The sequence below is a fragment of the Choristoneura fumiferana genome, chromosome 12 (genome assembly GCF_025370935.1).
Source record: "Choristoneura fumiferana chromosome 12, NRCan_CFum_1, whole genome shotgun sequence".
Classification (NCBI taxonomy): Eukaryota; Metazoa; Arthropoda; class Insecta; order Lepidoptera; family Tortricidae; genus Choristoneura; species Choristoneura fumiferana.
The window spans coordinates 5,518,996-5,533,849 of NC_133483.1; the positions used below are offsets into that span (position 1 = coordinate 5,518,996).

General features: G+C 37.5%; 1 protein-coding gene across 6 annotated transcripts in view; it reads right to left on the reverse strand.

Moving 5' to 3' along the window:
* Positions 1-4,620: 4,620 nt before the first annotated feature.
* Positions 4,621-14,854, reverse strand: part of Zasp52 (Z band alternatively spliced PDZ-motif protein 52) — a 52,030-nt gene continuing 41,796 nt past the window's right edge. For 3 of the 6 annotated variants that reach the window (XM_074095071.1, XM_074095073.1, XM_074095072.1), the window contains exons 10-15: positions 14,276-14,507; positions 7,849-9,256; positions 7,463-7,649; positions 7,215-7,335; positions 6,734-6,849; positions 4,621-4,882 (exon numbers count right to left, since the gene is read on the reverse strand). In XM_074095071.1, the coding sequence (XP_073951172.1) occupies positions 4,805-4,882; positions 6,734-6,849; positions 7,215-7,335; positions 7,463-7,649; positions 7,849-9,256; positions 14,276-14,507 (2,142 nt within the window). In that variant the 3' untranslated portion in view covers positions 4,621-4,804. The other 3 variants (XM_074095075.1, XM_074095076.1, XM_074095070.1) reach the window with 3 other exon arrangements.

Below are 14,854 nucleotides of genomic sequence, written 5' to 3' on the forward strand. Positions count from 1 at the left end.
TGAAAAATCTGTAAATATTGTAGTCCATACCGCATTCTATGTATATGAAACATTTAATTTGTAAGTCTGTGATAGTCAAATAAATTAGGTATTTTGCATTTGCAAAATCGTAGTTTTATTTGGTTTAATAGAGCCACAAACATATATTTAAAAATCAGAAATAGTTTTTTTTTTCATCTTCCTGCTGTGGCAATCTGTGAGTCAACATTATAAGCCACTTTTCTGTCTGTATTAAAGTATATCTACCCATAACAGAAGCTGACTTTGCGACTAGGTCAATTGGTGTCACTTCTCTTGTGATATTTATTTCTTACTAGCAGTTGCTTGCGGCTTCACCCACATTCCAGTCTTTTTTTAAATTTTGTTTGGCACAAACCTTGTCCCGATAATAACAAACATAACAAAAAAATAATTATCCAATTCAGTGCTGTCGTTCAGATGTTATGCGCGTACTTACATTTCAAGGATGTAACAGATGTGGTTTTATCGGAACCGAAAGCGGAACCGGATGTTTTCAATTTCGTTTATCAGTACCAGAAACTGAATCAGAACTGAAAATGGAACCAGAGCCTGAGTGATAGGTGGACGAGATGGTTCACTAATATTTTGCATAAAATCGAATCTTATAATTTCGTTTCCCATAACAACCTGTAACAGAGTCATCATATCACCAAATTACTTTTCACATATATACTTTCTCATACTATCATTTCTTATAATTTTGTAAAGCAGAATATTAACATCACATAATATTGATGAGAATAATATTTTCATGTTCGAATAGTTGCTACGCAGAAAGACATATCTCATAATATTACTTTGCATAAGGATAATAAAAAGCAGAATAAAATCCTTGCAATTAAATTACGGTTATTATTTAGGCAGCAGTAAGATTCTGGCGCTTCGTCGGCCGCTACCGCGGCACGCTCGCATCGCTCGCTCGGCTTGCGCATTCTAACCTAACCTAACCTACTAGCTGCTGTTCTGTTCTGGCGCTGTGCCTGCTGCTGTTACAGCACGCTTATTTTGCTGGCCTTACTTTAACTTGCTACCTTAACCCAATTTTATGGTAGCTGTTAGTTCCTTTAACTATGTCATTACGTGAAAATACAATAGTCCAAACTAGTATTTTGCTACGCCATTATGCCATGTAAAAATCGGCGATACTAATGTTCTGCTATTTATTTATTTATTCCGAGAAATGACTATCATTCGAACTGATAATTATGCAAAGTTATGATTATGCAAAAGTATCATTCGGCTAAAAAATAATATGAGATAACTAACAGAACCAGAACCGAAACGGATGTGTAATACCAAACGGAAGTTCCGGCTTAACGGAAACGGAATCGGAGCTCCGTAACATCCCTGATACATTTCAGCGATTCATTTTTAGGGTTACAATGGTTAAAATGGCAAAAGCGGAACCTTTATAGTTTCGCCATGTCTGTCTGTCTGTCCGTCCGCGGCTTTGCTCAGGGACTATCAATTTTTTAGAGTACCTCCCATAGACGTAAAGTGGGGTGATTTTTTTCTCATCCAACCATGTAGTGTGGGGTATTGTTGGATAGGTCTTTTAAAACAATTAGGGGATTGCTGAAACGATTTTTCGATTCAGTACTCTGTTTGCAAAATATTCAACTTTAAAAGTGCAAATTTTCATTAAAATCGAGCGTGTCCCCCCCCCCCCCACCTAAAATCTAAACTAAAGTATGGTAGAAAGTATATCAAACTTACAAGGAAAACCATAACGGTTAAGTTTTCTTTAGAATTATTAGTAGGTAGTTTAAGACTAAATAGCAGCCTAAGGTATAAAATATACTTAAACTTGGAATATTATATTATACTTATTTTTTTGTAATGGCTACGGAACCGTTTCGGGCGTATGCGACACGCTCTTGGCCGGTTTTATTTATTTATATAGATTTGTGTCCTACTAGGCCAAATTAAGTGCATTAATTTTTTTATTGTGTAAGGCCTGGATTAACCACTAGACAAAATAGTCAACTGCATACAACCTTGTACGCACAAAAAAAAAATAGAATGGTTCATAGAGTGGAAATTTAATGGGAGAATTTGTATCCTCAATTGTAAAGACAATACAGCGATAACCAGTGGCGTAGCCTTTTCTATGGTCGCATCGCATTTAAAGAGGCCTCGTGAGGCCCTTTTAAGTGCCAGGCCGTGGGCAAGGTAGAGTTGTGGATAACGCTCATTTTCGAGGCTTAAAGACTCGAGCCCTTAAGACTCCAGAGTCTTAAGGACTCGACTATATTTAACAATTAAATTGGCTTATTTTATGCGTATTGATGCAAGAAACCGTCTTTGCGGCCTTTGAGTCGTTAAGCCTTTAGGGTTCGAGTCTTTAAGCCTCGAAATGAGCGTTTTTCTCAACACTTGGCGAGGGCCCACTCCGCCTACGCCTAGCTACGCCACTGGCGATAACCAACATATTTCTAGCTCTTTTGGTGACTAGTTTCATGTACTCATGTAGCAGACCAATGTAGATATTATTGCTTTTTATGACACAATGTTGACAGTTGATTTGATGATCTTGAAACCGCTGAAAAGGGGGCCCAAGAATTGTATTTGCCTTGGGACAATTGATATCATTAAATCTCGCCCTGATTAGAATACAACTGGACTGAATTATTATAAATGTTGTACTAAATGAAACAATATTACAATAAAATAGTTTATTTAAGCTCAAAATTGCTTATCAATGTAGTGATAATTGTAATAAAGTCTAAATAAATATATCTGATTAAGATTATTCTCAACAAAATAATATAAAAAACAGCAAATTTTGAATTCTTAAATAATGTTCTTTGTATGTCATAATAAAATTAATATTATGTTTCTACAGTAAAGTTCTTAATACTAACATGTACTATCAAATGGTAGATTTTGATACTATATAAAGGGCTATGTTTATATTTATTATTAAAATAGTCAATTAACAATATTAATACCTCATTGAAGTGTTAAGTGGCTTAATATTAAATCTAAAAACCATGTTGATGTACTTAGTTCTTTCCATTTGGTGCACCAATCATAAAAATACCTATCAAATTTTATTTTTCATTTTGTTTCATGTTGTTCATAAATTAACCAAAAAATATTAAAATAACTACTAAGCTTTCGTCACTTTCTTGTTTCCATTGTTGCAGCACCATATAGTTTAAAAAAACATGTTGTGATGATGATACAACATTGGTGGAGAAACGTGATTATGCTTTGTTAGTAACAGTTAACTGCAACATTCCGGAAGCTGTATACAAAGCCTTCAATTAAAGAAAGTTATCCAGTGCTATAAACAACACTATTATAACTGCAAATTAGCGAACTGTTCCGTTTATGGCACTTTATATTCTTCCTCAATTAAAATGAGAGTATATTGATAAAATATCACTTTTATGCGAGCAATTTAATAAGCACCAATTGTTAATTTATAATTACTCATACACAAAGACAGTGAGTTAATGGTTATCTTTAATTATGTACATCGGTTATTTTCATAGTGGAGGCATTCAGTACTCAACACATTATAAAAATGTATAAAGATGCTGGGTACCTACAAATCCAAGACTGCTTTTAAAAGTTGATTGAGTAACTCAATGACTAGTTTAATATGCATTTATATTTGACTAAATATTGGTAATTTTGAGTGATAAACACATGTTATTTTTTACCATGACAATTTTCCTTAATATATTGATAAATAAGATTATATACAATTAAGAAGAAACACAGAATAATGGCATGATAATGTATGGGCATGTTATAGATAAGATGCAGCATTCCTCGTTCCTTATCTTTAACACTGTTTATTTTAGACTTAGTCTTTATTTCTTCCATTGAAGAGACTACTCTTGTTGTTGATGGCTGAGTGTTATATTCCCTTACAGGCTCCTCTTTCTGGCAACTGGTTGTTGTATACATTTTACTGGAGTCCTGAATCATCTCTTCTCGCAGTTTACTTTGGATATCTTTGACTTCCCTTAATGTCTCTCCTTCTACCTGTAAGACCGGCACTCGCGCCGGCGTGGAGCGACCCTCGCCGTCACTTCCTGAGCACGCATCTAAACTTTCTTGCAAGTAATGGTCTATCTTAGTTAATTGCTCTGAGATGAGGAAGTTCGCCAGAGGACTGGGCGATCGTTTGACAGGTTCCATTATGTCGAGACTTTCGAAACTCTTTGATAAATTCTGGTTATCCACCATGAAGTTTAATAATGAACTAGGCGCTCTAGCTTCCACCATATCAAGGGTATCAAAGCTTTTCGAAAAATCTTGACTTTCAAAAAGTTTTTCTTTACATATGGAATTTACAATCTTATAACTTTGTAGATCTTCGAATCCATCTTTGATAAATGGAACAGGTCGCTCGATTTGGAATTGGGATGGTGTGAGCAGACGAGGCGAGCTACTGAACTCCAGCGGTACTGGAGTGAATTTTACTTTGATGACTTCCTCGTTTGTTATGGTCTCAGTTTTAACTACGTCGTCAACGTAATCTTTGGCTCCGTGGGATCCAATACTTTCGTACACGCTAGGCGAGTCTGTGACATCGTGGCGTGACGAGCAGTGCACCCGGTCAACAGTTACTTTGCTTAACAATTTTCCTTCTGTACTCCTTATGTCGGAAAACAATCCTCCATCGAAGTGGAGGGGTGTTTCCAACTTCCGAGTTCTTTGCGGTGATACAGAACTAGGCGCGGGGGGTGTGCGGGGAGAAGGAGAGACTGGACGGAAAGTAGTAGTCGAATAAACAGTATCAGAGTTGTACATTATGCATTTGCATTTAGCGGGCGTGTGACTTGCAAAAAGGTCGTCCTCCCTTAGCGAAGAAGCTCTGTCCTTCGAGGTTCTTTTTGCAGACCTGAAAACAGTCAATCATTCGTAACAATTATATGTTAATAAACAATTAAACACACATTATTTTTCCATTAGTAATAACAATAACACATCTACATTTTTATTAAAACAAGTTGAAGTATCAATTATCTTGAACATCATAAAAACTAAACTACTATAATTTCAATGAATTGAAATATGTATCTAATAAAATCAAAAACCATTAAGATCTACGAAATTGTATCACAAACAATTCATTGAATATGTAAAGTGTACATAGGTAAAGGTACATAAAATAGCCAAACGATGCCACTAAAAGTAATGTATATATGTCACTCAAACTCGTATATTTTGACGAAACAGAAAGCATTACTAGGGATAACTTCAAGCACCAGGACAAGGGGGCAAACAACGTCGATCCTTAAAATATACATAGGGTTGTAAATCTTCCTGAACTTTGGGAAGTTTTTTTAAAGGTATAAAAATCGTTATATACATACTAAGTATAAAGGTAACTACGAATTTACATAGTTAATATATATAGGGAACACGCACGCATAATAGGCAATTGTTAATCGGATAAAACTTAACTAACAACTGTTAACTGCGTATGATGAGATTTGTATGTCTGATATCTGGTTGATTCAACTGCGTTTCCAACTGCTCCTGTTTCATTCTTAAAGAGCTTTATGAGGTTTAGCTATTAGCGTATAATAGTTTAATAATTCAGTAGGTAGGTACCTATGTAATTTTTCTTCGAACAGTTGTTCGTGTCAGAAGAGAATTAGGAGCATTTGAAATAGCAGAAAATCTAAAACATTGCATAGTATTTAGTGAAAAGAAAGAATAAAGTGTGCAAACAGACTAGAAACGGTAGTGTATTTCTATTACTATCAAACTATCATTGCAGGTGCATAGCCTAATCTTCGTTTGTATTGAAAATGATGAAAATATGTCGGTTTGTTAAAAAAAAAAGAATTTTAATAGAGTGTAGTGACTAGGTTGAAGTAGAAAAAAGAATTTCTAGAAAGTAAGCAATTTTTAATTTGTTCTTCCCCTTTCCTGCCTAACTCGAAATTGAGTTTAATGAGTAGTAGGTAGATCTCTACGGTAATTTTGACCTACTCATATCTTAGTTAGGTAGGTACCTACTAAACAGATTTACCTAGATTTTATTTAGACTAGACTTTCAAGAAATTTCATACTTTAGGATGAATCTTGCTACAATCGTCGTGTCCACTTTCCGCCTAACTGCTTTGGGTACTGTTTCCTCATATTTTAACATTGTGATTTCAAGACTCAATATTGACGTTTCAATAAATAGGTATAATAATTACAGAAGTTCTTAGTCTTTCAAAATCTCAATGTTCGAATGTGTACCAAAAGATTTATTTGAATGGAACAGGATGGTCGGGATGTTATGCAACTGTTACGGGAAAAAGAGAAATGTCGGAAAGTTTCAATTGTACAACAATTTGCAGTTTGACTATTTTATGTATTTTTTTATTGTAAAACTTGAGTTACTTGTGTTTAATATCAATAAGGACGACTTCTTTCTTATCATGATTGAATGGGAAGCCCTTTGCTGTCGCATAAAATTATTTCTCATAAAGTGCCTAATGTCTGGCGCATGATCGTTTCATATAATTTTTTCCAGCTTCCAAAAAATCGGAAAAGCTCATCCCTAAATGGCTTAGACAGGTCAGGTTTACTTTACAACTTTCTCGAAACTTCTTAGGAGAAAACTGTATTTTCGACTAGAAACGATCATTGGACGAAACATTAGAGGTATATTATGAAAATATATTTGTATGCGACCCACTATAGACTCGTGTGAATGTGGTGTTGTATTTAGTAAGGTTCGCATCATACGCACCGTGCAGTTGAAGCAGTGACTGTGGTAGTTATTGTTGAGCGCCTCGACCCACCTGTCGCCCGCTTCCACGGGGAACCCGCACGCGAAGCATTTCGTCGTGAACAGCTCATTCCAATCTGTACGCAAGTATTAACGTTTTACTCACCCGTAATCAATTTTGACAACCGGATAGCCAAGTTGTTAGGGAACCTGACTAACTATGAACTACAACTAGAAGTACAAGTTTATCCGTTGCCTAGTACCCATAGTACAAGCTTTGCTTATTTTGGGACTAGGTCAATTGGTGTCAATTGTTCCATGATTTTTATTTAATTTAAAAATATACTTTACTGGAGTTCAAATACGTTTATCGCTGCATGAGTTGAACTAGGTAGGTACGTTAAAATTGCAAAAAAGCTTTTGCATCGTAAGCGTCAGCTTATTTTGAACTGGTGTGATGGATCCTTTATTCCTAACTTAAATAAATCAAGCAGTGTATTACCTGATTCACAATATGGCAGACCATCTTCTAAGAAGAACGGATTATTACCAAACAGCTTCCCGCAATAAACGCAGTTGAAGCATTCAGGGTGGAAATGCTTTCCAATAGCGTTCAAGCAATCCTGCAACAATTAATTTCAGTGTAGATAATGTTGTGAAATGAATGAATGTCCATAATTTCAAAACGTTCGAGTGAAATAGGATAGATTTTTTGGATATGTACTTTATTAAAGCCTGAAAGAAACTTACGCCCTTGATTTTGGCGTGGCATTTGTCGCATGCGGGCGCGATGTACTGTTCGAAACAAAACTCGCAGTACAGCTGGCCGTTCTCCTCTACAAAGCCAATGTCTTGGAGCGGGCGCCTACAGGTCGCGTTGACGCAGATGAAGTGCTCCGGACACCAGATGCGGCCCAGAGCTGTTATGAATGGGCCCCTGTGCAAAAGAATATAAATTTAGTTTATTTTGCGACTGACTTATAGCTGTTTTTTTTTTTATTAATTTGTTAATATCGTAACAATTAACACTCGTGCTTCATTCGGAACAAACATGCTTGTTGAACTTACTTGGATATTTTCTGGTTGTATATTAACTTTAAATGATAAAAGTTTTTTTAATACATTATTGTTTTTACCTGGTTATAGTTTTGTCACATATGTGGCATACTGGTAGAAGCCCGTCTGCAACATCGGCAGACGTCATCGTGCTTTGGGGACGAGCAATAATGTGAGAATCTCTTCTTCCATCAGCATTTCTGTCATTCCTTTTCTGCCTCCGTTTCACAACTACATCAGAGTCATTGTCATTTTGCTTTTCTTCGTTATTACTTAAGGCAGTTTTTTCTTCCACCGTTTCTACGTCATCGGAAATATTCCAATTACGTGGAGTTACATTATTGGTACCATTTGCTTTCACTGGTTTCAAAGTGTACAGTGAATTATCATATAAATTCACGTCAATTTTCGGAGTCTGATCATCGTGGAATTGATTAGTACTTTTCTCATTCGAAATTTTCTCAAACAGATTAGCCTTTTTCAATGTATTCGTGTCTGGAACTATATTGTCGATTTTTTCTTTTTGAGTAGCAACATGTCCTGTACAGCCATTTGTCTCGTTAGATAATATATCTTTTTCAAAAGATTTTCTTTTGCCCAATATGTATTTATTCTTGCTATCAACATATTGCTCAGACTTGTATGTATCTTGTTTATTTGAACCATTAAGGAAGGAAGATTTTTCATTGGCGTCTTTTTTTCGTAACGTGCTTAAAAAGTTATTTTCAACTTTTTCTTTTTGGACGTTATTGAAACCATTAGTTCCGTTAAGTCTTTTATTTGTGTTATCTGAAATTTGACTTTTGTCGGAAAGATTTGTTCCAACGCTTTCACAGTACAGTGGTGATTTTGAATCTAACATATCTAATAATTGGCCAGTGGGAGAAGTTCTTATATTGAAAGTAGGTATTGGAGTGTTTGGAATCGGCGGTGGAACCGGTGCATTATTATTTTTGATTGGGGTCGAATAGTTTTTAATAGAAGAGTCATTTAACTTTTCCAGCGTGCCCATAGGCGGTGGTGGCGGAGGGACACCGTTTGAGTTGTGCACAACAGGCATGCTCTGGTTTGAATGGTCTTTCAATTTATCTCCGAAGTTCATTGGTGGAGGGACGGGAGCATTTCCGCTAGTAAAATTAGTCGGATGATTTATTAACAGTGTATCTTTAATTTTGTCTCCAATACATTGAATGTTATTGTCCGGTTTGTAAGTTCTCTCAAAAGTATTATTAATGGGACGCCTTAAAGTGTTCTCGCGACTACTGTCCCCAGATGATAAACTATCAGTGTTTAAAGGATGCTTTGTCACGACCGTATCTTGGATTTTGTCAGCCATAGACTGGATGTGGTCAGCGGGTTTGATTTTTCTTTGCACCCCTATCTCATAGCCGTTTAAAGCCATTTTTGCCATTTTCCTAATGAGTCGTTCCTCTGCAGCACTTTTGAATTCAGGCTTGTGCGGGATATGGTGAGTCGGCATCTCGTTAGCTGTTATAAAATCAAAACCATCTGTTTAAAACAAGTTAAAAGCGGGATTATACATTACATAGCAAAACACACGTCATACACGAATTTTACGTTCGAAGATTAGTGCCCTAACATATTAGCCTATAGTTATATCAGTCATAAAACTCTAAAACTACCTACGCACTCAAAAACATGCAACACTCATAACACTAAAAACATCTGCTCGTTTTGAATTTGAGTCACCTAATATTGCCGTTGCAGGAACCACAAAGAGGTACGCGAGAGCCTGGCAGAGCAGCTTTATTCAGAACACCTCTTCCGCGTTTTGGGGCTGAGGATACGCCAAAAGCTTTGCCACGAGCGGCTGCTCCTACGCTGGAACCTGTCGATGGGGTAGGATCACACACTGGATCTTGGTTAGCACCAGAAATTGAAGGATTTGGGTAGCAGTTTTCAATGTTTCTACTAGCAGCAGCAACAACATTTTTATTAGTGATGTTAACTGATGAATTCTGTTGGGAAGATGACAAACTCATGACAGGGGGTGGAAACACTTGCTTAGAATTAATGGAAGTTCGAACGTTAGAATCAATTTGTTGTTGCGCACCATACGATGAACCACCTTTCTGTATTTGTATGACTTTAGCAGATTGAGTTCGTTCAAACTCTTCATACGTTTTCCTACTTGTTTGTACAGTAGTATTTCCATATTCTGATATATTCTGTGATTCGGTTTGTCGTTGGGCATAATTTTGATTAATCATAGAGTCTTCTTTTATGTTCATAGCGCCTTTATTATACGTTTCGCTTTTAAATCCGACGTTAGAATGTTTCTGTTCTTTAATCACTGACGGTTGATCTTGTCCCCAATTCTTGGCACCAGACGAGTTGAAAACTTCTACGCCACTTTGAAAACCTTTCTGAGATATTTCGTGTTCTTTGCGAAGATTTGACGTAGCTTGCGTCAAAAGAGAATGACCGGTGTGTCGCTGTGGAGTGGATTCTTTAATTCGAGGTGCCTGAGCTTTTAGAGGATTTGGCGGAGGTCCTTGCGCTGGTGATTTAGATCTCATTCTTGGAGTGGGCGAGCGACTTGCTTCCGGACTTGATGGCTCATACAAATGAGTCTCTGGTGCCAAATGTTCAACTGAGACTAAATTCATTTGATAATATGGAATAATGGGAGCTGGTTTGTTTATCATACTAGGAGTTGTCGGGCGGCTTCGAGCAGGTGACGCTCTTAAGAAATGTTCGTCAGTAACAGGTTGAAATGTCATTGATATGGGAGCATCTTTATGAAAGTGTACAGGAGGTGGATTTTGTTGTACTGGGGTCTTTATCTGTGGTACAGACCTTACCCCTTGTTGAGATGTCATGTTAGCCTGAGGGACTTTTGGTTCTACTGACTTATCCTTTGGTCTGATAGGTGGGTTAGTTGAAGGAGTAACAGGTCTTTGAAGTACGGCGGGTGCATTGCAAATCTCTGGTGTGATGCCTCTTTGAGACGGTAGTTGTTCAAAATGTTTTTGATAAGGTGGTATATTGTCAGGTTTGTGCAGCCCAGATTTAGATCTTACGGCTACTGAAGACATAGTTTCTCTTTGATCTAACTGCTCAAAAAAGCTTTGAGCAGATTTAACCGAAGAAAATCCTTGAGTAGTCATGTTGCTAAATGAATTTGACGAGTGTTGCGTCGTTTGTGATTCAGTTATTATAGCTTCTTGCCTCTTCACTGAATTTTCAAAATTAGCTTTGAATTCCTGAGTCATTGGCGGAAAATCTGTAAGCATACAAAATTCTTCCGGCTGAGGCGGAGGGAAAACCTGTTTAGGAACTGGTCTGAAAGCGGACATCTCAGATGAAGATTGCAATTTACATGTGTTTTGCATATTCGATACCTCAGAATGAGTCATCTGTGTGGTAGACTGGGTAGCAATAGGACGAACTATTTCTGATGAAGTTGATTGAACTTGCACTGTGGAAGTTGACGTATAGTGTGTGGATTTATTAGTAACATTTAAAGGTAAAGGACTGTAAGATCTATCTGGTGCAATTGTTAAAGCTTCTTTTAGAGAACCTCGCTCTATTGTGGGTATATTATTCACAGGCGTAAATGGTCTGTCAGGGGCAGTAGTCAAAGCTTCAACCATTGGAGATGACGTCTCTTTTCGAGGAACTTTTGGTTCAATAATTATTTTGAAGTCCGGTGGTATGTACGGTTGTGTTTCTGGGGGCATGGGTATTGGTTCATCTTTCTTTTCTGGTGGGTTGTATGTTTTTATTGGTGGAATAGGTGTGATACCTCGTTTTGGGAGCTGAGTGAACATTGGAGATGGTTGAGGAGGCTTAACCATCTTTTGGGGCGCTTGTGGTGGTTGTGTGATATTTTGGGATTCAGGTAAAGCAGACAGATTTTCATTTACCATATTGCTTTGAATAAGCAAATTATTTGTGACTTGTGGTGTGGGTAGAGGGGAGTATGGCCTATCCGGTGCAATTGTTAAGGCATCTACCATAGAGGCTGCGAATCCTTTAGGAACTGAATTAGAAATAGCCGTCGGAGACAAAGACTTTATTGCCGGAGGTTCAGGATTTTGAACATGGTTAAGGTTTTCTTCTTTAGGCGTAGAAATAATATCCATAGTGTTAGGGATAGGTTTGTCAGTGCTGGTTTCATTGCTGACACCAGGTTGTTCAGTGATCAGTGTGTCAACTTTTGAATCAGCAATAGTAGTTATTTGATTTTTAACTAAAGATTCTCTCCTATTTTCTTGATAGCTTTGTTCAGTCGTAACTTGGGTTGTAGTTTCAGCTGCTGATTCCCTTCTAACCATTGATTTCGACTCGATTGTATTTTCGCTCTTACTAATAGGGTTATCAAAAGACTTTTCTATAGGAAGAGCCTTTTCTACGGTCACAATCTCTGTGCTACTCTTAGTTGCTGATTGTTTTCGCATCATAGATTGCGACGCCATTATACTACCAGTTGTACTATCGGAAACAGTTTCAACGGGGGCAGCTGCTTTTTCGGTTACGATATCTGTTGCATATGTAGTTACTGATTCCCTTCGCGTCATAGATTTCGGTTCTATTTTACTATCAAGGTTTTCAGGTGATTTTACAGGAAGATTTGTTTGTTGTGTTATTATTTCCGTTGCACTTTCAGTTGCGGATTCCTTTCGCGTCATCGATTTTGACTCAATTTTGTTTTCAATTTTACACATAGGATTCTCGTAAGTTTTTTCAATCGGAGGACTCGTCTGAGACTGATACATAGTCGACATTTGACATTCGGAAATAGCTTGTTCTGTAAAAGACTGCACGGTGCAGCTTCTTACTTCGCTTTTGACTAGTTCTGACTGTTTACTTTCTACAACTGATACGCTCTCAGATTGGCTTGAGGATGTTGTAGCAGTCGACATAGATGCAGAAGCATAAGAAGCACTCGACGAATATTCTGCTATTTGCTGAGAAGTTGACATTGTCTGCACTGCGCTTACATCTTGCATAGTACTAACTGGCAAAGTTCCTATCTTCATTTCGTTTTCACATTTTGGCGGTTCAGAGACAGGCGCTGGTTCAGTGCGCGTTTTTTCACAAACAGTTTTTGTATTAGAGCCTCCCAGTATTTGAGGTGGTTCATCTTCTGGTGGATTTGGTGGGGGCCACACAACGCTTTTTACATTCTTGCCTATTAGTATGTTAAATGGTTTGAAGGTACAAAGTGGTTGGAGAAAAAAGAAAACATGAAATAAAATATTAGTAATCTTGAAAAAGCTGAAGAAAAGTCTACTACTAAACAATTAGAAGCGAAAGAACACATTAACGTATAGTCGTGATACGATTGCGCAGTAATGAATGATTGTCAGAAAGTCAGTGCCAGGAAAATAGTTATTTTAATGCTGCGGTTGACATTGGCTGCTCGCTTAGCGCATTCACATGTATATATTTTAGATACATAAGTAGCTATAAAAAGCTGGTTTGCGCTATTTTGGCGTCCTATTTATATTTTACCTTTAAAAATGGAACCTGGCGACTCTGTCAAAAATAATAATAATTTAGAAAGATCTATTCATTTAAGTTTAGAATTATTTTCTTCCACAGCCGGCAGCCGTATACCAACCAACCAAACACGCAATGTCAAAAATCATCTTTCGGTGTTTTGCTCAGGATAAAACCACATTGCCAGGACTGTAGTTCTTGACAAGGAAAAAGCAATTATTTCGGAATGCTAATGGATAAGAGAACAACAGAATAATGGATTGCTTTGTCTATAAGTATTCATTTACACGGCGAGATAGAGTTACGATGAAAGTGACTGACACGACACCTACCTACTACAATATTAGCTTATGCTGCTTACCATAGTAAAATGCGTGTATTACCATTCATTACCTGGGCGACCGAGCTCGGGCTAAAACTCGATAATAAGTGTTTTCCCAGAAAAAAGACCAAGCTAGATCGATTTTGCATCCCCGAAAACCCCTACATACCAAATTTCATTGAAATCGGTGGAGTTGTTTCTGAGATTCTGGTTATATATATTCAAGAATTGTTCGTGTAAGATTAGATTCAAACTTACTGCCCCTTGGTTTGAGAATAATCTTGTTACTCATAATAGTTGAGTAGTAAAAGTGCTGTTTAAAATGAATGAAGTAGGTATTGCCTTAAAATTATTTATACAGTATAGGTATCTAAAACACTTTGTCCTGATATTACGTAGAGCAAGTGGAAGTGAACTGCGTGCGACTGTCAGTTTTTCTATCTGAAACCTCTTTAAAAGCGTTTAAAAGAATCTGAATTACAATTCTAGTACCGTAGTACCTATAAATACTTCTCATCTAGTCCCCTTAGTGACAACTTGACAAGTAACCCTTATCCAAACAATAGCGATACCTTTTAAATAAATCGTGAATTTTAAAACATTCTTAAAGTAGTGAAATTCATTACTAAGTATCGGTTACATTACATGTCACAATACCAGAACTTTATTTGGATAAGGTTTAAAAATCTATTAAATAGCAAATGTAACTCGCTTACTTGGCGCGAACGGCGCATGAGCGGGCGCGGGTGCGGGCGCAGGCGCGTAAGCGGGCGCGGAGGCGGGCGCGGGCGTGTAGGCGGGAGCGGGGGTGAAAGGCGTTTGCGCGGGCGCGGGGGCGGTCACCGGCCGCGCCGGGGACATAGGCGCCGAGCGCGGCGACAGCGACGGCGAGTATGCCGAGCCGATGGAAGATCCGAACGGCTTCGGCCCAGACAGATTGCTGGACGGCTAATCAAACATAACGATTGTTTACACTTACTTAGGTATGCATTATAGTAAACGGCACGGAAGTAAAACTTAAAGCCATATATTACTTTCTTGTTCACTTTTGTCTTAAACGAGCGAGAGGGAAAATATGATTTTAGGCTCTACCATGGTTCTACTTTCATGCCGTCTACACTATAATAACACTCTTTCATAGCAATAGATTCCTGCTTTCTGTATCGCATACTATTTGTGTTGTATTTTGTATTGTTGTTGTATTGTACCGTCGAGTTCATAAAATTTTGAGCAAAAATTTGCTCAAAAGTAACTGAACACGCTTCTATGCCGTTAACAATAGAGTCGTGTTCAGA